Source organism: Girardinichthys multiradiatus, chromosome 18 (assembly GCF_021462225.1).
Source record: "Girardinichthys multiradiatus isolate DD_20200921_A chromosome 18, DD_fGirMul_XY1, whole genome shotgun sequence".
Classification (NCBI taxonomy): domain Eukaryota; kingdom Metazoa; phylum Chordata; class Actinopteri; order Cyprinodontiformes; family Goodeidae; genus Girardinichthys; species Girardinichthys multiradiatus.
This window is the reverse complement of record NC_061810.1, coordinates 28,690,480-28,717,502: the sequence shown is the minus strand read 5'-3', so window position 1 is coordinate 28,717,502 and position 27,023 is coordinate 28,690,480. Positions and strand designations below refer to the sequence as shown.

Below are 27,023 nucleotides of genomic sequence, written 5' to 3'. Positions count from 1 at the left end.
ACTTTAGGCTGGAGCATTTAAGGGGTGCTCCCCTGGTAAGGTTTGGCAAGGAAATATCCCCTACACATTACGCCAGCACTAGCAAGACCTGCTGGTTGAAGGCTGGATCCTTTTATGGGGTTTACACCAAGTTCTGACGCTACCACTTGCATGCAGCTTTAGAAATGGGACTTATTAGACCTGGCAACTTTGTTCCAATCTATTATTGTTAATTTTGTTTAGCTTGTTTTTTGCCTCAGTGTTCTGTTTTTCGCTGAGAGCAGTGGCACCTAGTCTTGTCTTTTCCCGCTGTAGCCCATCTGCTTTAAGGTTTGACATTGTTGGCATTCAAATTGTATTCCTCATTGCCTGGTTGAAACAAGTCGTTATTTGAGTTCCTGTTGAATTTCTCCTGCCTCGAACCAATCTGCTCATTGTCTTGACGTCTGACATTAACAAGGCTTTTTCGTCCACGCCACTGCTGCTCACTAGATACTTTCTTTTTTTCTGACTTTTCTTTGTAAACCCAAAAGATCTTTGTGCTTGTAAATCTCAGCAGATCAGCAGTTGCTGAAACACTCACATCGCCTGTTTGGCACCAACAACCATGCCTAAATCCCGCCTTTCCTGTTCAAACTTCAGCAAGTCATCTTCAACATGCCTCAACACATAGAGTCCCTGCCATGTGATTGGCTGATTGTGATTCACACGAAATGCGAGAAACCTGTAAGAAATATGATCATGACAGCATATTTTTATCGGAAGTATATTTTATTGGAGTAAAATAATGGCCGTTCTTTGAGTTTTATTGGCAGTTATGGCCCTTCTCTGACAACAGATTATAACCTGATAAAGTATGAGCCACTGGAGAAACACGTTAGTATTTTGCTGTTTTCATGCATATTTGTTTACTATTCAAGCAATAAAACGAATCAAAACCTTTCATTTTAACCTTTTCTGGCCAAGAGAGGATGGTAACATTGCTTTTGCAGGAAGTTTGGTTTTGTATTGCATGGTCGGAAAGGCGAGCAGTGGGCAGTGAAAGGGTTAAAGCTTTCACTTTCAGGACAGAGGGTCTGAGAGGTAATGCATGGCTTATGAGTGCAGGGCTAATGGGCAGCTCTGTTAGCTGGAAATCAAATGACTGCCTCTGCATTTTAAGTCCCTCTGTCGTCTCCATTGACTGACTGAAGATATTCATCTCTGCTGTGTCAAGGGGCTGGGGAAGAAAAAGAGACAGGCTAAAGGAAAGAAAAGGAAGGGCATCTTAGAGGAACCTGAAGACCTAATGCAATTATTAGAAACTTGACAACAAATGACAACTCATCTAGTGCTGGCCCTGTAATTAATTGTCTGCTAGCAAGAGTGCGGGGGCTTATAGGAGGGTGAGGGGGAGAGAGAAGGAGAAGAAAAGGAGCGGCAGGCTGGTGATTGGAAGAGGACAAAATGACAGGAGAGGAGAGATAGAGGGAAAGGGATGAGCTGAGATGGGGCAAAAGCTTAAAAATTATCATTACAGAGCAAGAGACAAATAAAGGGGTTTGAACACTGGAAAATAGAACATGCACTGTGACTGATAGATGCTGGAAGAATGTGGAGAAGAGTCTGCATGAAGAAAAACTATTGGAGTATAGGCGAGGAGCTGGAGTAAGGAAGCAGCAGAGTGCAGGCAGTGTGATGGATCCAGCGACCATGTTAAATTGGTCAGTATTGACCTTGCCAAGGCTCACTTTAACACTCACACTTGTTTGTCCAGTTTAACTTAATTGACCACGGATAACTAATTACTGTTTCCTGGAACAGCAGTACATTACTCTCTGTCTCCATCCTCGCTTGCTCACTCGCCAGTTTCTGTCAGCCTCCACATTGTGGCAGCTTGAAGCTCTTTTCATGGGAAGGAAGAGCAGGCGGGGAACATGGAACTGGTGTCTAACAGATGAACAGTTCCATTTTCCATCTTTAGGGTTTCTGCCAGGCAGAACTGTAATAGCTGATCATGCCCAACAAATGAGTTAGGAAACGTTTCATCATCAATTTGCTCAGAGATCTTCTCAGACTGTCCTCTACCATTAGATGCTTATGTGCACAGATTATAGCAGGATCAGGATGTGGTTTCAGACTGCTCATTAGCTGCTGCATTGGGGGTTTTACTATTCATCTTCATACATTTAACACTTTACCCATTTCAAATACAAGATCCATGTTCATAAAGCCAGATATCCTGCATCAATCGTGTGCAAATGCTTAATTTTGTTACCAGTTGTTCTTTCAGTGCATCAACATGTACATCAGAGCTTTGTTAAATGTTAATACCTCATTACATCATTTTATTGGCATTCATGTTGAAAAAAAAGTGGCTTTATGTGCAGCTCTATGCAAGGGTTACACTATACTGCCTAATGTATGAGATCAACCCTCCCGACCATTAAACTCGGGCGTTTTCATCACTTCCATGGCCACAGGTGTGAAATCCAGCCCCTAGGCATGCAAACTGCTTATATGAACATTTAAGAAAGAATAGGTTGATCTCAAGAGCTTAGTGAGCTTCAGGTTCTTAGGAACCACCATCTCTGAGGACCTGAGATGGTCTTCACACATAGACATAGACACTATTCGAAAGAAGGCCCAGCAGAGACTGTACTTCCTGAGGCAACTCAAGAAGTTCAACCTTCCACAGGAGCTGTTGGTCATCTTCTACACTGCCATCATTCAGTCTGTCCTGTCTTCATCCATCTCAGTGTGGTTTGGCTCATCCACAAAACAGGACAGGTCCAGTCTGCAACGAATAATCAGGACTGCAGAGAGAATAATCAGGGCTGACCTTCCCTCCATCCAGGACTTATACAGGTCTAGGGTCAGAAAAAGAGCTGCTAAAATCTCTGCCGACCCCACACACCCTGCACATAAACTGTTTAGAGTTTTACCTTCAGGCCGCCGCTACAGAGCACTGTTTACTAAAACCAGCCGCCACAGAGACAGTTTCTTCCCCCAGGCTGTTTCTCTGATGAACATTCAATAGAGTACAGAACAACAGCATACAGATGTTGCAAATGCACCTTTTTTGTTAGATATGTGTATATTGTACATTGTAAATTGTAAATTTGTATATTCTGTAATGCAAAAACAGAACAAAAGAGCAAAGTGTACCAGAGTCAAATTCCTTGTTTGTATGCACGAACTTGGCAATACAGCTGATTCTGATTCTGATGATTGGATACTACCTATGTAAGAAGTCCTGTCTTTAAATTTCTACTAAATATTCCAAAGTTGACTGTTGGAGGAATTTTATCAAAGTGGATGCGACTGGGAACAACAGCAACTCAGCTATAAAGTGAATTCACAGTGTGGGTTTAGCAGATATTGTGGTATGTAGTGCTCAGAGGTCACCAACTTTCTGCAGATGGAGTAGCTACAATTAGCCTTCAGATGAACTCATGAACAGTTTATAGAGAGCTTCGTGGAATGGGTTTCCATATCCGAGCTGCATCCAAGCCTATTATCACCAAGTGCAATGCAAAGCATCTGATTAAGCGGACTAAAGCTTGCTTGCATGCATGCAGACTTATTCTGTGAATTGACAAATCACTAATGTCTGTCTGGCAAGCCTATGGTTGATTCTGGGTTTGGCAGTTGCCAGGAGAAACGAAACTTCACTGGCTGGACTGAATCAAGTTTGGTTCTGTTGTAATTATGAATCGGAGAATATTATTTAATATTTCATATCAATATTTTAATATTTAATCAAATAATATTTCGGTCTGTTAAGGGTTGTCCTGTGAATACCAGCCCAGTAAGGCGATGGTATTAGGACAAAATAGAAAGGTGTGAGCCAAGCTCTGACATTATTGAACAGCAAAACTCTGCACACATATGGAATGAATTCACACAATTTCTTAAAATACAATAATTTATTAATAAAAATAAGTCAACTCAAAGTCAAACATATTTCAATCAACAAACTCGTTACTATGCTAAAACAATCCAACTAAAGTACCAAGCAGAATTAAAGAATAGGGAAGACTAATGGGCTATGTACAATATAAACAAGTTGATTAAAGATGATTGAAAACCATGACCAAAAGAATGATGCAATATTACCATGCAATGTTTATGTTTGAGAACCAAGGATTATCTTGAAGAATCTGGAAATGGAGTTAAGATAGTCCTTTAGACAACCATTCACAATGCAAGGTCAGATAAAATATTATTTTAATAAAATAATGTTTTAAAGAATTATCTGCTGAATAAAACCAACCTTCTGGATGACTAATTCTCAACGGTGTCTCATTAGCTGCCTTTACTGATTAAAATAATATTCAAAGAAATATTATTAAGGGGATGGTAAAATATTTAAGGAAGTATTTTGGAAAAGAGCCAAATCTTTCTGGAGAAATGGGGCTTAATGGTATTTACTTGGTTATCAAATTTAGTAAAATAATGTTATGGAAATATTATTTACTGGATTGAAAACTAACAATCTTTCTGGGTAAATATTCTTTAGCAACAAGCACGTGTCCTAAGCCGTTAGCAGTTAAAGCTAACAAAGAAGCTGATAGCTTAGCACCAGAATCACACACGTTTAAAAATACCGTCAATAAAACGGTTAAAATGCATAAGCGCGGACGACGCGTTATGGCCGATCTTCTGTGTTTAAAATCACCCTTTAAATAAAGTTTGTCTTAACTTTAAAAACACACAAACACAGGACACAAAGCTGAGCACGTGTGCTGCAGATAGCCTGCTAGCACCAAGATAGCTGAGTTTTACACAAACAAAACAAAACTTCATAAAATGAAAAACGTTTAGATCATTTCAAGAAGTTGTCCGGGCGACGACAAAGTTTGAAGAAAGCTCTGTGAACAAAGGGTGAGCTTCCAGCTAACCTCCGGGGCTGTGGCTGGGCGGCCCGTTTTGTCCGCTGACCACACTGCACGTTACCACGGTGATGCGGTCCTCCTTCCGATCAGGAACACAGTTTGTTTCTGCAGGCTTAAGAGAGGAAGTCAAGCCAGGCTTGTACCTTATTTCCCGTTTATGAATGAATCTACCGGATACACAGACAGTGATTCATTTGTACTTATCTTAGTGCATATGATCGATGATCGTATGACACTCTCGGATCCAGTTGAAGAGTTTGTCTTTTTGCCAGTAAAGAGACATTAGCGCGCTGGGTCTCTCTGTCCAGGTCTCTGTGTCTCTGTGTGTGACCCGCGTAGAAGAGGCAGGATGTAGCAAGAGCTGTGCTTTTATTTGGACAGTGATGTCACAGGAAGTCCGCAGTTACCCCGTTTCCTGGCTGTGTCGGGAGTAAGTTAATGCAATTTATTTTGAAAATTCCAGGAATGTCTGTACTGGCCTTTCACGTTGTAACCATGGCTGTGGTCCCAACAGTTCACAGGGGATTATGGTGTGGTTAGGTTTTCCAGGAGTTGGGGTCAGCCCCTTTGTTCCCGTGTGAAGCGCCTAACTTTCTGGTAAAAGTTTGGGGGTGGTCTACTGCTGTTCAGTGGTGCTCAAGGTAAGGTCAATAAAGACACATATTAGCATGTTTAATGTGGAAGGACTGCACAGAGTCCCAATCCCAACCCAAGTCAGGATTCCCATAATCCTCTGATTAATGTTGTGGAAAACCGTCAAAGAGTTGAAGATGTTATACCTTTAAAGGTGAGACAACATCATTTTAAACCCTATGGACTAAGAATAGGATGTCACTCAAGTTATTGTGTGTTTGAAGGCAGATAACAAAATTCCTTTAGTAATATGTGTGACAAGTGACATCAAAATAAACACCAAAAAGTTATTTCTGTGTAACTCCAACTGTTTTTTTAAAGTGTAAACTCAATATTTTTAAGGTTTTTTGTGTTAAATTGGGCAGATCAATAGCAGGCATTTTAAATGTTCTTGTCACAACCTTTTGATTTACTGTTGACCTTCCTGATCCCTGCTTCTGATGAAAGCTTTCCTTGGGCCTAGCTCTGACCATGGTGTTGACAACAAGAGTCGGTGCTTGGAGGGGTAGAAACAGAAGGAATTTAGTGCTATTCACACAACCATAGCACTGCAACTTCATTGGTTTCATATGTGCTAGATGTTTCATCTTATCCAGATGTAATTTCTAAATTATGACAGCATTACCAAAACATAACTTTAAAATTTTGTAACCTTGATTTTATGTGTGTATGTTATAAACTTGTTGCACAAGATCTGTCAATAATATAATTTGATAATTCCTGTCAAAGTGAAGTCCAATACTGATGGTATGTGACTTGATCTGATGCTGCAAGTTCAAGCTCTTTCAATGAGCCCAAGACATGAAGGGAAGTTCTCTAAGCCTGACCTCCCCCTTACAGTGGTGATGTCTCTGACCACTATTTTAAGTTATTAAAGGAAGTAGTTCCTAAGTTGCCCTGCTGTGTTGACAAAGGGGATTTGACGGTCTTGCTGATAACACTTACAGCTGCCTCTGTAGAATGCACAATTACTTCTAAAGCGCTCATAGGTATTTTGGGTAAAATATAAGCTGTGACCAAGCTGTGACTGCATCTGTCTAATGGTGCTGAAATTTGAGATTTATTTGGAGCTTCCTATTGACCCTGAAGTAAAGGGTTGTTTCCCAGTTTTTAAGGGGTCTGGATTTCTGTTTCAAAATCTAAAATACTTGGACTGACCAAACTTGAATTGGATTATTTTACCCTGTTAATGTTTCTCCAAAGTTCAGTTTGAGCTTAAAGAAAGCTTTTTATTTTGCAAACTACAAAAACAACCCTTTTTATAGTTTGCCATTAGGGTTACCTCTGATCAAGACAAGTGTAAAACTGCAAAAAATATAACTTGTGAATTGTAAAACCTTTTCTTTATATGATTCTACACCACAAGACAAATCCTGTTTCACAAAGTCTGTAACGATCGTGGTTCTTATATTTGCTTCATCGGTAGTTTACATAAAAGGTTTAAAAATCAGTCATAATGGAACTTAAACCTGTTTTTTACTATATGGAAATTATGAAAATGTTTTTATTTTCGCATTTGTTTCATTATAGGATAGCAGGCCATCTGAAATACTAATCCCCTTCCCCCTCTGTTGCATATCACAGGGTGGCCTGCTTCACCTTTGTCCTTCCATGTCTGGGCGCCGTCTCCCTCTCCATGACTCCTCAACCTCCCTCCCTCTCTCTTCCCGTGTGCCGATGCTGTAATGTGTTCCTGCGGTTGTAGCGAGCATGCCATAGATGTCTCTGAGGCCTTGTGCTACACCACCATTACTATCTGGCCTGCCTCCACTACAAATTGGACCAACAGGCACTGACACATTTTCAATATTATTACATTAAACCAAGTGGATTTTGATTGATAACCTAATATTGGCCTAATGCAAAACATCAATCACTGCAAGTATATTAATTATTTAATATTGTGGCGTAATTCAGAAATCGATGCTGCCTCTGTGTTGAAGACATCGCGTGCAGAGGGAGGGAGGGAGGAGAGAGGGATGGGAGAAAAGGAAAAACCGCCTCCCAGAAGGCCTCGGCAGATTATATGATGTTTTGAAAAGAGAAATGAGGATGTAAAATGGGAGGAGAATGTGTGGGTGTGTGTGTGGACGGAGCGATCCCCTCGGCCCTGCTGAGGACACCGCTGGACAGCTTGCCCTTGATGAAGTCAGAGAAGCAGATGAAAGAGCAGGACATTCATTGTACGTGAAGAGCAAAATAAAGTCGAATAAAAATGAATGCAAGAGAAGAAAAAGACGTCATTGTAAAAATGAGAGTGAGAAGGGAGATGAAAGGAGGAGGAGGGTGGGGTGCGAGTGGAGAAGCAGGGATGGAGCGCTGCGTCTCCCCAGTGTTGGATTGTTTCTCACTAATTGCGCTTCATTAGCGGATTACACACACTGTCACCACAGTAACAAATGTCTTGCTGTCTGGTTGCTGGGCGCCCGTCATGTATAATGAATGTGGTGGGGTGTTTGTCAGAATGTAATGTAATTACAGCTAGATGAAGTTTGCCTTAAGTGGTCGACTTCTTGTGGTTTGTCTGACGGAGCGCAGAGCAAACAAACAAACCTTTCTCCTCTCTGGTGTGTTTTTTTTTCATACATATGCTTCACATTCGGTCCGCTCCTTCATGACATTATTTAGAAAAGTTGATGACATGTATGTTTGCGGTCATAGCGTGTGGGACGCATCCTGCAGGATGGATAGATAGACGGAACAGAGAAGCAGAGGGAGTCGGATAGATTAGACGGTATGTAATTTTAGAGATGGTGTAGATTTACACAGTGATGCTGCCAGCTGCATTAGCAACTGAAGCCTGTCGATAAGCCTTCCTCCCTCTCAGCACAGAGACACACACACACACAAGCACGACACTGTAAAGGGCCACAGCCTGTGTGGAGTTGTCAGTAATGGAGGCCAGAGTTGGACGGGGAGGGGGTGGGTTCTGGGTGATCGGAGACGTGGGGCTGGGGGTGATGGGGGGGTGGGTGCTGTTTGTGTTCTCTTGATCTTTTGATTTGCGCTGCTGCAAATTTGAAATATGCCAAAATTACATCTATTATTTACTGCCAATTTGCTCTTCTTTTACAACACCCCCCCCCCCCCCCCCCCCCCCCCCCCGGCTTCCTGAGCTTGGTGATCTGCTGTTGCTACCCTGATAATCATAAATACACATTTTTTATTACTACTATTAATACACAAATAATAAGCTCCCGGCTCTTTATTTGTAGCTGGAAAGTATGACGACTGCCAGCAGTGTGGCAACACTATTAGTTAACCTCTGTCTGGTTTAGATGTAGAAAAACATTGAAATATGCTCTGCATTTTAGCCTGAGAGGTTAGCAATTAGAGTATATCTGTGTGGTTATTTTCCTTTAGGTGAACCAGAACTTCTCTGATGTCATACAAATCATCAACTCTGCTTATTGTTATTTTGATTTTCCCTTAATATGAAGCTTGCTGACTGTTCATCAGTTAATACTAATAACAACTAATGTTGGTGATACTCACTGATGGTTTATGTGTTTTTTTTCCTATTAAAGTGTCAAAAATCCATGTTTTTTTTCTTGTTTGCACTGGTGCGTCTAACATTTTCCATGCCTTCCCTGTTGTTTTCTCTCTGTACAACATGCAGACAGCACAAACACTGGTTTGGTCCTAATCCTCAACCTGTTGCCTCCACTCGCTCTGCCTGCAGCCAATACTAAGCTAGTTAGCCTTAAACCAGATGTCTGCAGTCTTCAGGATGGTCTGGATTGTCTGTTCATCTTGTTACCAGATTTATTGGACTATAGTTGCATTGTAGTCTATAGTCTTGTTAACCTGAAAGTAACTTCCATAATATTAATAAAAAGACTTGTTGCCTGAAGCAGTCATACAATCGTTTGTTTGTGCTTCATTACAGCAGATTGACTGAGACACAGCTTCCTTTAAACCTTCACATTAAAAGCACAAAATGTATCTTCTGAACTTAAAATTTCAGATTTTTCAAAGCTTGTTACAACATACAGGGGTTGGACAATGAAACTGAAACACCTGGTTTTATACCACAATAATTTATTAGTATGGTGTAGGGCCTCCTTTTGCGGCCAATACAGCATAAATTCGTCTTGGGAATGACATATACAAGTCCTGCACAGTGGTCAGAGGGATTTTAAGCCATTCTTCTTGCAGGATAGTGGCCAGGTCACTACGTGATACTGGTGGAGGAAAACATTTCCTGACTCGCTCCTCCAAAACACCCCAAAGTGGCTCAATAATATTTAGATCTGGTGACTGTGCAGGCCATGGGAGATGTTCAACTTCACTTTCATGTTCATCAAACCAATCTTTCACTAGTCTTGCTGTGTGTATTGGTGCATTGTCATCCTGATACACGGCACCGCCTTCAGGCTACAATGTTTGAACCATTGGATGCACATGGTCCTCAAGAATGGTTCAGTAGTCCTTGGCAGTGACGTGCCCATCTAGCACAAGTATTGGGCCAAGGGAATGCCATGATATGGCAGCCCAAACCATCACTGACCCACCCCCATGCTTCACTCTGGGCATGCAACAGTCTGGGTGGTACGCTTCTTTGGGGCTTCTCCACACCGTAACTCTCCCGGATGTGGGGAAAACAGTAAAGGTGGACTCATCAGAGAACAATACATGTTTCACATTGTCCACAGCCCAAGATTTGCGCTCCTTGCACCATTGAAACCGACGTTTGGCATTGGCATGAGTGACCAAAGGTTTGGCTATAGCTGCCTGGCCGTGTATATTGACCCTGTGGAGCTCCCGACGGACAGTTCTGGTGGAAACAGGAGAGTTGAGGTGCACATTGAATTCTGCCGTGATTTGGAGAGCCGTGGTTTTATGTTTTTTGGATACGGGTTAGCACCCGAACATCCCTTTCAGACAGCTTCCTCTTGCGTCCACAGTTAATCCTGTTGGATGTGGTTTGTCCTTCTTGGTGGTATGCTGACATTACCCTGGATACCGTGGCTCTTGATACATCACAAAGACTTGCTGTCTTGGTCACAGATGCACCAGCAAGACGTGCACCAACAATTTGTCCTCTTTTGAACTCTGGTATGTCACCCATAATGTTGTGTGCATTTCAATATTTTGAGCAAAACTGTGCTCTTACCCTGCTAATTGAACCTTCACACTCTGCTCTTACTGGAGCAATGTGCAATCAATGAAGACTGGCTACCAGGCTGGTCCAATTTAGCCATGAAACCTCCCACACTAAAATGACAGGTGTTTCAGTTTCATTGTCCAACCCCTGTATTTGTTAATTTAATGAGCAGCAGTAGTATCTAGAAATGACATGCTGGGTGCATCATTAGAGATGCATACACTGCATACAGAAAGCTGGCTATTACATTTTCATATTCAGCTGTTGTTGGACTCCTTTGTAAAAATGTTGCCTTCTGCACAGATTTGTAAGGGAGTCGTTTCACATTGAAATGACTGCCACCATCTTAAAAAAATGCAAATTTTCCAAATCTAGAAGTTATTCAATTTGTTTTAATTCTAATTAAACCCTTCTATCTAGAAGATTTACTGAGACAATATGTGTCATTCTCAGGAAACACGTGTTCTGGACATAAAACAGATACAGTCTATAGGACATATTGTGCACGTGTTAGTGAGAGAGTTAATGTGACTCTGAAAACAGGGAAATAAAATTAAACTGTAAAAACAGTGCAACTACTATTATTACTACTAATAATAATAATATTAATATTGATATTCACTTTCAGAAGTCTTTTTACCTGCCTAAACATGTCTGGTTCACCTTCAGACTGCGCAAACTGCACCGGCAAGGCTTCTAACCGGGTATAAAAAGAGAGACCACATAACCCCAGTTCTTTCCTCGTTGCGCTGGAACCCTGTTTATTTTAGAATCCAGTTTATGATTTTGGTCTTGACAATTAGGGCACTCCATGGTGAAGGCGCCAAATATATTGCGGACCTATTGGAGCACCTGTCTTCTTCCCTGCTGCTTAGATCATCTAGCCAGATGCTGCTGGTGGTTCCCCTGACTCATTTCAAGACCTGTGGAGATCGGGCTTTTCAGGCAGTGGTTCCGAGGCTTTGGAATTCCCTTCCTCTCTCTCTCCATGTTATACTTTCTACTGATTCCTTTAAGAAACAGCTAAAGACATACTTATTTAGACAGGATTTTACTTATTTGTTTTTATTTTTTATATTTTTTTGTAAAGCACTTTGTAATTTTAATCTGTGAAAGATTTTATATGAATACAACTACTTCTTAACTTACTTACTCTTTGTACCTTAACATATATTTTAGGGATTTTCATCACTTTTGTTTTAATCGTAATGCTGCTGAAAACTGTTATGAATTAACATGGTACCGCATTTCTATATTGTTCCTTCTGTGTTTACATTGCTGTCAGTCTGCACGTGAAGTGACAGCAGTGCGACTTTTAAAGCCGTAATAATATGGCGGTAAAGTTTGGGTGCACCTAAATGTTGTGGCATTGCATCTACCTGAGAAAGCTGGTGGCATCAATGCAGCAACTTACTCTGGAGAGTAGTAAAAGCAGCTAAAAATTTTCAATTTGGTAATTTCTCTACATTTATTTATTTTGTTTTATTCTGTGGCACTAGTGGCCTTCATTTTGTAAGTTGACCGAGGGGAAACGGGGTGGAGAGAGAGAGGGAAATACGTGCAGCAAAGGTCAACGGCCAGGACTCGAATAGCCTCCGTATGTAGGTCACACTCTCCTGCCCCGCGCCCCCACAATATTGTTAAATTGTCCTTGTTTTTGCTATATTTCTGACTTTGTGGACTGTTGGTTTCCGAGGAAAATACTTTTTTAAACCTAATATAAACGATTTTTGTCTAATTTTGGTGCTGTGTTGTTATTAATCAACTGAATTGTTTTAATTTGAAACCCAAACCTACTATGTTAAACTATCCATGTCGTGTATTATTACAGTGAGTTGTTTCTGGATTATTTTTGTTGTGTGTGAACACTTGGGGGGAAAAAGCTGATTTTATTGAATGACATGTGTCTGCATTTTGTTTAAAGTTGGGAAAATGTGTTTTTTGTGTTTCAGGGATGCTGGAACTATCAAAGACAAATTGGAACATCTGGTAAGTTGTGTTCACCTAACACACACACACACACACACACACACACACATCTGTACTTTAATATCAAGATCCTTTTGAAACCTTTGCTGTTGGGGCTGAATACCCACCACTAACAGTCAGAGAGGGACTGACAGAACACAGGTATAGATTAAGGTTAATGCCTTTCCAGAGGCCTTCTGCCCTGCTTTTGTACTAAAACTCTCACTTTAACTGTTAGTTGATGACATATGTGTGCTTTTGCTCTTGTGTGTACCTGCTTGGACATCTTTACGTTAAAAGGACAGCGTTTGTCACCCAGACACACACAAACACACCTTGGCTTCTTCCTTCTGTGTTGCTGCTCCTGCCTGCATGGTGCCTTTCCTCAGTCTCTACCTGTCCGTGAATCCAGGACCTGCTGGTTCTGCTCTCCTGGGACAAGCCTGAAAATTTAATCACCAACGTTTCCGAGGTTTCCTCTTGCTGCTTGCTTTAATACAGGGTCAGAGTTCCATGCAACAAAGTAAAAGGTCTTTTTTCCTCTTTTTGGGTGGGAAGAAACCAAGGTTTGATGCGCCCCATATTCCAGGGGATGAATTATAGACAGGGGTCAGAGAGGGTCCCGCCTCTCTGTGGATGTCACATGCCCTCCGTCCCTTGCCTACCTGCATACTAAACTGCAGCTTCCAGCACCTTACACAAATGACCTGCGCCCCACCACGCGGTACGCAAATGACCCTGAATATGCCACACAAATGACCGACCCTGGATTTCAAACACTTCTCAGTAGTTCTCCAAGTTGAAATCAGTTCCTCATAACACAAATTTCAGTTGAACTGCATGTAAGTGGTCTTCAAAGTTTAGTGCCTTGCTGAAACAGTATGTATATCTTGAGTTTTACCACATTTAGCCACTTGGCAAGCCAAAATTTCTATGCATTTTCTTTTAAATTTACGTGACTGATGGATACAAAGTAACACATAATTGTGAAAAGCAACAAAAAGGAACCATGGTTTTAAAAACTGAAAGTATCAAATGCATTTGCATTCTGCTCCCCTGATTCAATCATTTGTAGAAGCACTCTTCATTGCAGTTATAGATAAAAGTCTGCAACCCAATGAGAAGTCTTTTGCAGCCTTGAAGATGTTTTCTGCCCTTAATTTTGCTCCATCCAGCTTCCATTCAACTCTGACCAGCTTCCCTCTAACTACTAATGAAACCCTCCACTCATCATGATGCCACCACCTAAATATTTCACAGGGATAGTGTGTTCATGGGGATGCCCAGTGTTCAATTCCTGCTATATTTTACACCAAAAAATTTCATAAAGGCCAGATTTGTGGAGTGCACACCTAAAAGCTGTTTTGTCAACAGATTCTCCTACCTGAGCTGTGGATCTCCTCCAGAAGATCTTTTAGAGAATACTTTAGTACTTCTTTAATTTAATACTGCTTTGCAAGAGCCGTAACAATCTTATTGTTTGATTTCCCTAAAAGCGTCCATTAAGCCTATCATATCTTTAACGTGGAAAATCAGTACTGGTCTTTTCTGGGTATTGTGATTGTGTTAGTGTGTGTCTACAGGTGTGATTGATGTACATTTGCGTAAAATGTTATTTAAATTATTCAGGAGAGGTTTAGACGCATAAACAGCATTAATCAATATCTTTATGGGCAGTTATCCTCAAGCAAACATTATGAGCGCCTATATCTGATGCTGAGATGAGATTTTCCTCTTATGCATGGAACTAAAATAGATAAGACCAGAGTGATTCGGGGTCAGTGTACTGATTAATAAATGTGCAACTGCTTGACTCTAAGTGCTGTATACTTAAAGGCACACATGAGTGCAGCGGATGCAGTTGCACTCATTTGTCAGCCAAGTATCAACCCCAGAGGGCACCTTTAAGAAACCAAAAAAACTCTGTGAAAGTGAGGGACCTTTTTTACAATTTTCATAAATGCTGTTGAGATCCGCTGCAAATTTCCTGATGGTTTTCTTATTATTATTTTGCTAAGCCAGCAAGATTTATAGCACACAGCTCTCAGGGCCCACTGTCATACATGTTTTGGATGTGTCCTTAGTCATTGATTGCATTACTTCAGTAATATGTAGAAGCGATGCATTAAACCTGCTACAGCTCCTTTCAAAATTATTGGCACCTTTGGTAAAGATGTTCAAAAAGCTGGAAAATTATTTCATCTGCCACTGCTTTGTGCTGCGTTTCATTAACCTCAAAAGTGGGAACTGGAAAGTCGGAGTTTACATTTTGTTTGTTTGTTTAATATTTATTTCACAGGGACAATATGTAACCACATTTATCTTCATAAAAGAAGCGATGCTTTACACCAGAGTTAGCTATAGCTAATTTCCATCATGTCCGAGTTGTAGGGTTCCAATTTCCTGCTTGTTTTTATTTGTATTGCTAGCAAGTGAAACAGAAGTCTTACAACAATAACAATGACAATAAACACTGTTCTATGCGATATCTTATGCATATAAACAGCGTTGAAACATCACGTGTTATAAACACTGTAAAGTAGTATGTGTACGACTTAAATCAAGAAGAACTGCGTTACAATCATGTGTTACAATGCTTCCAGGCACCCCTTTAAATTCTTATAAAATACATTTATGTGAAATATATTTACAATTTCAGCTTTACCTTTTAAGTTGATCAGTTGATTTGTGCACATCTTTACCAGAAGTGCCAGTAATTGTGGATGCCGCTGTAGGATTTATGCATTAATCTGGATTTTAATTATAGAAGAGTTGCAAATAAATGTAGACCAGACTCTTTTAATGATGTTAGTGTTACTTTTTTGTGCGGGTCTCTAAAACTATAAGAAACACACAACCATATCAGATTGAATGAGCGTACTTTCAAGGTCTGCTTTTCTAAATGTATTGTTTAATTATTGCCCCCTGCTTTGTCCTTATCTACATATTCAAACACACCCCCACAGACATCTGTGTATTTACCAACATATTTTCTGTATTTATATGTGAGGGAATCTGAACTTCTGATTACTAAGTGATTTATGGGTGTGTTTATGCTTATGGTGGAGATTGCACCCCAGTAACCAGCTCCCTGCAGATAGCAAGGCTCTGATTACGATTCGGGACCAAAAACTGTAAATAATGGAGCTCATTTCTCTCGGAGCCAGAGTGTGCGGGGCTGTTCAAAAATTTTTTTCTTTCAATGCTTCAATCTACATGTATAACACATATCCCTGAACATTTCCAAGGAGGCATTTATGACTTTCTGCTGATCTACTGCTCATAAGATTGGAGTGTAAATGATATTTATACTTAGCTAGGGTGTCATGTAAAGGGACATCACCTTGTCAAGCAAGTACTTTGAAACCAGTTCCTGTAAAGTCGTGTCCTTTTGATTCTGAGAGAAAATAAAGATTAATCCGTATTTCTTCTTGAAACACTTGTTTTCGAGTAGCTTCTAAGCATCTAAACAGCTATGACAGGCAAGATCTTTTGCTCCTTGTTTTCCTTATATTTAATCTTGCCAGCATTAGCCTCTTCTGTTAACTGTAAAAGTAAATGACTGCTAAAGTAATTAGGCCCCAATTAGGATCTGTGTGGTCTGAGGTTTGTGTTATTGTTCGTTTTGTTTTTTTCCTTTGTGTTTCGCCAGATTGACTGAATAGAATCAGTAGCGATAAGGAGGGAAACACTGAAGTTAATTGCTCCCAGCGCTCCGGTTTACTTTCAGCTTTTGGTACGCCAATGTACGTGTCCAAATAACACTCGAGCGAACAAACACAAGAAGCATCAAGGCGGATTCTGTTGCTCTGGGAGAAAGAGGTGGCCTACAGCAGCTAATCGGTCCAGATGCACTGCTTTTTAGAGCGAAGCAGAAGAAAGCCAGCAGCTCAATCAATAACACGAGGAATCAGTCTCATCAGGGCTGCTGGCTCAATCAGCAGCTGTACCCATCGCTTTAACTGCACACGCTGCCCGAGGATGGATAGAAGGAGGAAAAAGGAAGAGGAGGAGGGGATGAAGAAGACATGTCAACAGTTTTGGGGAGAGAGGGTTGGACGGGCCGTGATGGTGGAGGCTAGTTTACAGGTCAGTCTGAGGTCACAGTTTAAGTTGAGGTTACCTTTTGTGGGAAACTGAAATAGCAAATCTATGTTCCCAGTGTGGATTTAACATGACCTCTTCATATGAAATTGAATGTTTTTTCTCAAAAGCAATACATTTGCTTGTTTTAATAAATTTTTAATACATATAAATATTGGAGTTGCTTAAACACGTCAGAAATCAAAGGAAGAGGAACTTGTACCTCCTAGATACTCTGCATCTTTAGAATATATCACTGTTTTATCACCAGAGACAGCTTAGAATAAGGCATCTTACTATGTTTCATGCCAGCGGTCTGTTGGCCACATGGCCTACTTCAGGGATGTCTGATGTGCAATTGCCCCTCTGTGAGTTCAAAAGTTTGCAGAAGCGAATGGCCCGGTTGGCCTGCTGACAGAGCAGCACCAACAGCTGTAGACGAGACAACAAGCTCCCACAACAACAGCGTGACAAACCTGCCATCACTCAGAAAGATCCTGATGTGTTATCCTAGACTGGGACTGCCCTGTTATTGTTTCATGGATATTGTTTAATCAAATACTTTCTTTTCATTGTATTTCAGTGATTTTTCTGTAATTTGAGGGTGAGACCAAATGTTGAATTTTCACCTCTGCTGCTCATGAGGCTATCTTCCAAAAACACTCGCTTTACTTAGGAATGAAGAAGCCATCACATGAAAATAATTTGTTAAGATGATATTACTGCTATGACGAGTTAGCATCTGCTTCGAGGTTTCTATCGCCGCTACAGTAAAAGGTGATGTCACCATGTGTTTTTTTTCTTCCAAGAGCTTTTGCTGTCATCTCAAGTTTAAAATTGTATAAAATTATAATGATCAAACCTGAATTTGATTTTATTATTACTTTATTTAAACCAGGAAACATCCACTGAGATTTAAAATCTGACTTACAAGGGTGACCTAGGAAAAAACAGCAGTATAGGACATTGCTCTTAAAATTATAGACAGTTTGAAACATCAGTGATCACCAAAATCTAAATATTTTAGTGGATAACCCGGCACTCAACAGACATTTGTAAAAAAAATGTATTTGTTTTATTTGTGAAAACACAAAATTAGAGAAATTTCAATACATGTTTGGCATTACAACCACTTTAGATAAACTAGAATTTAACTAAGAAGTTATTCAACCAAGAAGTTTGTTTCTGATAGAAAATTTCAATTCAATTCGTACTCGTACTCGTCGTCTTCCGCTTTATCCGGGACCGGGTCGCGGGGGCAGCAGACTCAACAGAGACGCCCAGACGTCCCTCTCTCCAGACACCTCCTCCAGTTCCTCCAGGGGGAGCCCAAGGCATTCCCAGGCCAGCCAATTCAATTCAATTGAGTTTATTTATATAGCGCCAATTCACAACACATGTTGTCTCAAGGCACTTCACAAAAGTCAGGTACATACATTCCAATTAATCCTAACCATTGAACAGTGCAGTCAGATTCAGTTATTTATTCAAATTGGATAAAAAGTTTTTCTATCTAAGGAAACCCAGCAGATTGTATCGAGTCAGAGACTTGCAGCATTCCCTCCTCCTGGATGAGCATGTAGAGACAGTGGACAGTCACTGGCGTTGACTTTGCAGCAATCCCTCATACTGAGCATGCATGTAGCGACAGTGGAGAAGAAAAACTCCCTTTTAACAGGAAGAAACCTCCAGCAGAACCAGGCTCAGTGTGGGCGGCCATCTGCCACGGGTTAGAGAGAACAGAGCAGAGACACAAAGAGAACAAAGAATCACTGATCCAGGAGTCCTTTCTATGGGAAGGAAAAGTAAATGTTAATGGATGGTAGCTCCTTTAGTTTCACCTAGACAGAAAGAACAGATAAACTCTGACCCAGTTTTCAAGGTTAGAGTCTGAAAGAGAGCACATAGAGTTAGTCACAGTAAAAGCTCAGTCAATTGCCATGTCTAGGAGAGAGAAAGGGTTAAACACTGAAAGACAGGGCCATGTGGATCATCTGTTGAAGGTGAGCATTAAGTTGTTGCCAGCAGAAGCTTGGACGATTCCCCTCTCCAGAAAGTTGTCACAGGTAGACACAGAGTCAGGCCAGGTGTAGCTTCTAGGAAGAGAAAAGAGGTAACAAGGTTAAAAGCTGAAATAACAGCAAATAATACAAAATTGGAGAGTAGTGTGAGAATGTAGCGAAGAGGGTGAAAGTGGTCGTTATGTCCTCCAGCAGCCTAAGCCTATAGCAGCATAACTACAGAGATAGCTCAGGATAACTTATGCCATTCTAACTATAAGCTTTATCAAAAAGGAAAGTTTTAAGCCTAGCCTTAAAAGCACTCAGGGTGTCTGCCTCACTGACTAAAGCTGGGAGCTGGTTCCACAGGAGAGGAGCCTGATAACTAAAGGATCTGCCTCCCATTCTACTTCTAGAGACTCTAGGAACCTCCAGTAAACCTGCAGTCTGAGAACGAAGTGCTCTGTTAGGAACATATGGAACAATCAGATCTCTGATGTATGATGGAGCTAGATCATTAAGGGCTTTATATGTGAGGAGGAGAATTTTAAATTCTATTCTGGATTTAACAGGGAGCCAATGAAGGGAAGCTAAAATAGGAGAAATATGATCTCTCTTTTTAATTTTCATCAGAACTCTGGCTGCAGTATTTTGAATCAGCTGAAGGCTTTTAACTGCATTTTGTGGACATCCTGGTAGTAAAGAATTACAATAGTCCAGCCTTGAAGTAACAAATGCATGGACTAGTTTTTCAGCATCACTCCTGGATAGGATATTTCTAATTTTGGCAATGTTCCAGAGATGAAAGAAGGACATCCTAGAAACCTGTTTAATATGGGATTTAAATGACATGTCCTGGTCAAAAATAACATCCTGGTCAAGATTTTTACTTTATTACTGGAGGTCAATTTAATGCCATCCAGGTTAAGTGAAAATGAGACAAACAGCTCTCAAAAGATTACAAAAAGAAATGTCAGTTTTGGGTTTTTGGGGAGGAGAGGTCAGTTATAATCTGCAAACAGATTTCCATGCTTATTACACTAATGATTTCATGATTTGATGCAGCATCGGATGTTTAGAAGACGCAGAGGCAAAAAAGAGAGGTGGCAGTTTGAATGAGGAGAGGAGAAACTCTCTTTTTTTCTCATCCTGACACTGTGGCTAAATGATGAAGTAATTTGAGTGACCTCTGACTGGGGTCAGGCCTACACATAATTGCATGTCATTCTAGCGTAGAACAGGGGGTTCACAACGTACAAAATACCTCAATTTTGTCCCTTTCTCACAAAATACTTGTTTTTTTCCATTTGTGTCCTCATCACTGTTTCGCTTTCTATCCTCTCATCCCCTCCAAAAAAAACCCCCATAAACACTACCAAACAAAAAAAATATTGCATTAATTTGCAAATGATGATATTACATTAAGTGCAGGGAGATCTCATACATCAGAACGTAAGAAATACTCCCTTACTGTATGTGCTTCATCTTAATGGTATCGCTAGATGTCAAGGGCATGGAGGAAATTAAATCGGAAAGTGCAGATAGACCAAAGAAGATATTATCTCTGGATGATTGCAGTTTTGATAGGTATTCCAGTGAATTTCATTTTCTCCGGATGGGGAGAAGATGAGTTAGCCTGCGCATTTGCTCATTTTTCTTCTACATGATTTATGTGAGTTGAGTATAAAACCCCTTCCACCCCCTTTATCAGAAACGCACACATGTACGCGCACCCAGAGCAAGGAAAACCACTAGAACGCGGGGTAGTAAACACCCGCGGTTTTGCGTTACAACTTGTTTATGCGAGTGCATGCATGCACGCCTTCTGTATGTGTGCAAAGAGTGGGTGAAACTTGCGTGCACGTTTCAGTGTGTGCATGTTTGTACTTTTGCGTCTGCTGCCGAGATAGCAACAGAGCCATCAATGGGAATGAATCCAGGGAGATGGAGGGGTAGAGGAAGAGGAGTAAGGGGGGGGGGGGGGGGGGGGGGGGGGGGGGGGAGGTGTCATTACTCAGACTTGTTTACATTCTAAATACGTAATGAAATCTTGTTGGTAATAATGACGGGAATAAAAGTTTAGGAAATTGTAAAAGTGGTGAAGTTTGAGAAATGAGCCCCGGCCTGTGAAATAGCATTTGGGGGCAGGAAACGACATTATTATGCAGTGCTCCTGCCTGCCTGAGACATGAAGATGAACTGCTGGTGGGTCATAAAATGCTGTTAGCCCTAGCCTGAAGTATGGCACATTGTAAAAGAGCCCTGATCCCATATTGCCATTATATATAAAAGTATATCCATACACAACATTATTTTTCATATAAGATGAGCTCCAATGCAGTGGCTCTGGCCTCCCAAATACATACACTGATAGGCAGGATTATTTTATTTTTTTCTCCTTCTTATAAGATATATAAATAAACATATTGCCATGGAACCCATCTCTGCCCTGATCTTATAGACCTCGATATTAAAAACAGAAATATTGCATTTTCTAAAGGCTCTATTTTCCTCTGGCCTCTTTTGGGTACGGGATATATCTGCGCGTTTGTTTGGGAGGGCGTGGAGAAGAACGAGGGGATGCAGAAGAAGCCCGGTCGGGATTCAACAAATAAAAGAAAATGGAAACAGATGAAGACTTTAAAAATATAATGAGATGAATATTGAGCATATCAACTGCAGGATAAAGAGAGTTGGGGTGAGGCGGCCTGCACGTGTGTGTGTTTATTGGAAACGGGTTATTGACAGAAAATGATGGTTAAGATGTCTCAATTAGGATTAATGTTTCAGTATATAGACAGATGACGCGTCTGATGGGCACTTTCTTTTCTTGAGATGGTTGCTTGAGAGAGATTTCAAATGTAAAGAGTGTTTTACTGACATTTTACGAATGTATTTACTTATTTTCATGACTTTTTCTAGTGTGAAAAGAAACATCTCTTTTAGGGTGTTCAAACACATCCTTTCATGTCTTCCAAGTCAGAAATACAGATTAAAGTTTCCCTCTGTCTGTACATAAAGTCGCAGTATGTCTTTTTTTTGGCTTGCATTGCTGTTAAAAAGTTTACATGGGCTCATCGTGGCCGAGAATGAATACTGAACTATAACTTTTTAAGGGAGGATTGATCATGCAGCACACAACGTCGGTGAGTTTGAAGACCAACGATTAGTTGCACAAGTTTGAATGTATTGTGGAGTTTTTCTATTCCTAAGACTAATAAATACATACACCCCGACTAATATTTGGATGAATCCCCCTTAGCAAGTTGCCAAGCAATCAAAGCCATCCAACAATTTTGGCAGCATAACAGACCCTCAGGATGATGCTACCACCACTGTGCTTGACAGTAATGTTTTTATAGGTTGAAAGCCTCATCTCCTTCAAACCTTCTTCTTGTCATTGTAACTAAATTGCTCAATCTTAGTCCCATTTGACCATAACAGTCTGAATGAATTTAGCTTGTCCTTGTGGGCGGTTGCAAATTGTCCTTAAGCTGCCATGAACTCATTTTGGAGCAGGGCCTTCCTTCTTGATCGGCACCCTCTCAGTCCTTCCTGATTATATGCTCATTTTTACACAGGTGTTCCAGCAGTTTTTAGTTTATTCTTGGTTGAGCTTTGATGGTTTTTGGGGAGTTCTTGAACATCCCGACTAATTTCCCATCATCCAAGGCTGACAGTTTGGGTCAGATGGTGGAAAATCAGACACAGTGGAGCATTCCAACAGGTCAATGATCACCTCATCAACAGGTCACCTCATCCATACTCTGATTAATAATAATTAATAAGTTAATAAACTAACCAATTTAAATGATCTCTACCAAAGATCCAGTCACAATTAAGCCTGAAGCTTGTTGATGTCTATGTGTAGTTCCTTTGTAACTTACTGAGGAATATTAAACTAGATATTGGTGAGGGTGTAACTATACATTTATGTAGAAATATGTTTGACCCTGTGGGGGTTAAATTCAAGCATGAATTCAAACTTTTGCATCCAGTTCCAGTTTTGAAAAACCAGGCAGAGAGTTTGCCTTTTCACCAGCACTGTGTGACGGCGATAAATGAAAACATGATATGAACTCTAAGAACAATTATTCACTTCTCTGTTGAAACAACGAAGCACATTTTTGGCTTGACTGACACAATCACTGTAACAGTTGAATATCTCTGTCTTCCTCTTCCATTTTTAATGGAAATTAACTTGGATGGTTATAAAACATGGACACATTCCCTCCCCCAGAGCAGATCTGACACAAGGTTGTTCAACACTTCTAGTTGATATGAACTGTGTAAAAAATCTAACGTTTGTCTCCACTGCATGCGCTCAGTGATCTCCATTTCTGTGCCTACAATGACATGCAGTCAGGTCAGAATAGCTGTGGAAAGCTGAGTAAAATGTAATCCATATCCCAAAGTTGTTATTTGTCCAGCCATTTAATAAATTATGGTTAACTATGGTTTCCAAGCATTTACTTTCATGTCCCTTCTTCTGCAATATTCTGAACATTTTCAGGTTGAGTTGTTTTAAATGGCTAAAATCAGGTGAGTTTTCCCAGACTAGCTGTTACCTTTTCACTTGCTGTGAGGATTTATGCACTTTTCCTGCAAACCCTCTGTGATAAGTGTTTGTACTACAGGTAAGGGAACCATTAGTGAAGGTATTTTTCCTTCATGTTTCAAAAGAAAACGTGTCCCTGGGATACCAACAGAAATAAAAGGCTATAATGCCGATGTGTCACCAGTAGGTGGAGACAGATGAGCAGTAACAACATCAAAGTTGAAAAGCTAAAGATCTTAAGGCGTGCTTACTAGTGCTTTGTGATATAAGGAAAAGCAGGAAATTATGACATTATTGTTGAGGATATCGATTGTAAGCAACACGCATTTGTCTACTTACTGTCTTTTTTTCCCCATTATCTTGAATTTCCCACTATTCCCTTAGAGCTTTAGCATCTCAGCCACTGAAGTCTATATAAGGCAAAAACATATAAAAGGCAGTGAAAGTCCACCCAACTCGCCAGATATATTATTGGTATGCACAGTGTGAACGCATGCCACGTGAAATATCGTGTCTTAACAAATATTGTATCCAAGCAGCCCTTTGTGATTGTGATATTGCACATATTAAAATTATGACACGATTATGATTTGAAACATTGTGCTGCAGTACTGGTTACCGTTTCCTCCCAGTCAATAACCTCCTTAGCTTAGCATTGAAATTTAATGGAAGCAGAGTCAGAACAAAGCAAATCAAACATAGAGAACCTCAGGCTCATCTTCATCATCATTTCTGTTGTAGGCTCCAGCATGAAACCCATATTTGTTCTGGTAAAGTTGCACAGAATATTAGCTCAGCAGAACTCCAGAATCTGCAGTTTTTTTACTCTCAGTCAGACGTTTTGATTTCTCTTGCCTTCAATACTAAAAGTTTTTCTTTTCCAGCTTTACATTTGCTTCTCTTTCTTTATAACCCTTTTCTTCTGATTGTAGGTATAAGCTATTTAATATTGCTAGAAGGAAACTGTAATTTGCGCTTTTTGTTTTCCAAATGGACCTAATTTCTTTCTGAATTATCAGTGATAATTTACAGTTTTTGCTGCTTCTAGGAGCTGCCTGAGTGATGATGGATTTTTGTGTCTGTCGATTCAAGAGCAACTAATAGTCAAGAAGATGAGCAGTGCTTCCCTCATCACACCGTCTTCCCGCGCTCTTCCCCAGATTTTATTAATTTCTCACCTGAGCCAGCAGACCGACGTGGACTGAAGATCATTATCACAGATTGACAGAAAGATTAGCGAAAAACAAACGAGTGAGCAGATTATGTGAGGGACAAACTGCTCTTGACAGTGAGGTATTTGGCACAATTTCATGGTTTGTTCCTTTTCTTTCCTGTTTGCCAAACGTTAATAAGAAAATAAATCACTTAGTGAGACAGTCGTCCAATACCATGGTGTATTAGGGCCATTGGAGATCAAAGAAAAACAAAATGATGTGACCATGGAGGAGTAAATTTCTGCCAAAAATCTCAGTTTCTGGATCAATTTCACATATTTACAAGAAAAAAACTTGGAAATTCTCAGAAATCAAAAGTCATAAATTTGTAAGATTTTCTTTTCCTTAATTAAAGGCATAACGTTTACAATATTCAAACTAGGATATTCTCTGGCATAAAGTCAGAAATTTGTAAGTAAAAAAAGCTAATAAATTTCTTTAAAATTTTCTGGGATTGTAATGTCAGACATTTGCTACAAGAAATGCCAGACGTTGTCAAAGTTTTAAGTGTTATATTTTGGAGATGAACATCTTGATATTTTCCAAATGTAAGTGGTACATCTGGGCTCTATTCCTGTATCAGAATGACTTCTCCCGGTTGCAGACTCTGTGCAGCCATGTTGCAGCTTCTCCCTCACCGTCTCAGGCGTGTATTCTGGATCCCATCTGAGGTGTTCATGGCGAGTCTTCACCCGGGAGATGTCGTTCATATACAGGAAAAGAGCCCGTCAATCCAGGAGGACATCTGGCATTTGTTGTCGCAAATGTCTGACTTTATAGTCTTAGTAAAGTTCAGATTTTATAACGTCAAGAGTTTTTTTTATCTTGAATTTATGCCTTTAATCATCAAAGAGTATTCTTATTTTCATGTCCAAGTTTTTTCTTGTAAATATGTGAAATTAATTCCAAAAGTTTGTGTTTTGGCGGAAACGTGCTCCTCGGTGGCCACATAATTTTTTTTCTTTTATCCACAATGGCCCTAATATGCTCCGACGTAGTCAATCTGACCCCACATTCAGCAGAAACGTCCTGTTTGACCTTGCTCTTCCTTTCTTTGTGTCCTCCAGTTATAAACTGAGCAACCACACTTTGCTTTGCCTTTCTGGCCTCAGCCTCAGTGGTAATATTGGTGATAATAATCTTCTGGTTTACCAGAACAAGACTACAAATAGATTAAATTTCCGGCATGCTCATTATACACAGGATTGCATTGTCTTTACAAAGCAGAATGAGGATAATTTATTTTTCTAATGGGACGTGTTTATTTTTGAGTAATGGAACAGACACTGGGCACTTAGCTCGGCTAAGCGTGTCTCAGCGTGTCTGTCATCGCTGTGATTAGGTAACTGAGCAAGCTGGAGGGCTTTCGGGGAGCATGCTGGACGTCCTGTCATTTGTAAGGCAAGTGCTAGCTGGCAGTAAAAATCAAATAGTGGTAGATACTTCTGAGGCAGGACATTTATTTTCAGATTTTTTTAGCAATCTTCCTTTAAGCTTTGATAATGAAATAGAAGGACTATAGAGCTGATGGTAAGACTTGGCCCTAAATGCGTGAATATGTGCATCAATCAAATTGTGTAATGTTCTGATTGGATATGAACTCTGCTGTTGACCCTTTTAACACTTATTGTCACTTTTCTACATAGCACTTATAAAAAGTATTTGCACCCTGATTTTTTTTTACAGAAAAATGTCAGTGAAATTAAGTGACAGCACCATCAAAACAACGTGTTTCTTTCAAGAAAGTTAAGAAAAGTGACTCCAGTTTATTTTTTTATAAGAATGATGTCTGAGACCAAGGGAGAGGTTAGTGTGAGACCCTAACTCTGAAAGCCACAAGCCAATCAGCTGCTCTCCTGAATTCCTACTTCTGTAGTTTTTAAAGGCATCAGCATTTTAGTCATAAAACAAAAAATGAAGCTGGCCTTGTATGAAATGTCCATTGTTTTCAGCTGATGAGCTTATTTTAACTCCAGTTTTAGTTTAAGTCTATTCAGTTTATTTTCACTGGCTAAAGGCCAGTGAAAGGTTCCCCACTGGTCTGGAAAAGTGTGGGGAGTATTTTCCAGATCTGGCTTCATCAAGAAAAAAAAAAAGACTCTGGAAATATATTTGTATCTATATTTCTATTGGTCTCTGGTTTTTGTAGCTTGCAAAAACTTGAAAACAGAGATCTGATTATACGATTGGATTGATTTGAAGATGTGTCTTCAAATGAGTTGAACTTGTTTGACAAATAAAGTGACTTGACTTAAAATCCTTTGTGAGTTGGTGCTATATAGATTAAAGGTATTTGGCTCATAAATTCATTGCAAACATTTGTACTTAGACTATGGCTGCATGATATCAGCGAAAGACAACACTGTGTAGTATTGCTGAATATTTTGGTCACAATATTGACAATATTGCTAAATTGCAATATAATTATAAATTTAGCCACCTTTACTTCACTACCCTTCCCTTTTTCTCATCACAATGTCCCCCCACAACTGTCCCATAACTTTAGGATCTTGGTCACTAAGATCTACAACCGTGAAAGTCCCTCCAGGTGGGGAGAGATATTAATAAAAAGCAGAGTTGTGTCACTTGAAATTGTATAGCTTA

At 40.1% G+C, this 27,023-nt stretch overlaps 1 protein-coding gene across 3 annotated transcripts in view; it reads left to right on the top strand.

Moving 5' to 3' along the window:
* Positions 1–27,023, top strand: part of rsrc1 (arginine/serine-rich coiled-coil 1) — a 202,031-nt gene that overhangs the window by 74,675 nt on the left and 100,333 nt on the right. For all 3 annotated transcript variants that reach the window (XM_047391940.1, XM_047391938.1, XM_047391939.1), the window contains exon 5: positions 12,549–12,585. In XM_047391940.1, coding sequence (XP_047247896.1) covers positions 12,549–12,585 — 37 coding nt within the window. The remainder of the gene's footprint in view (positions 1–12,548; positions 12,586–27,023) is intronic.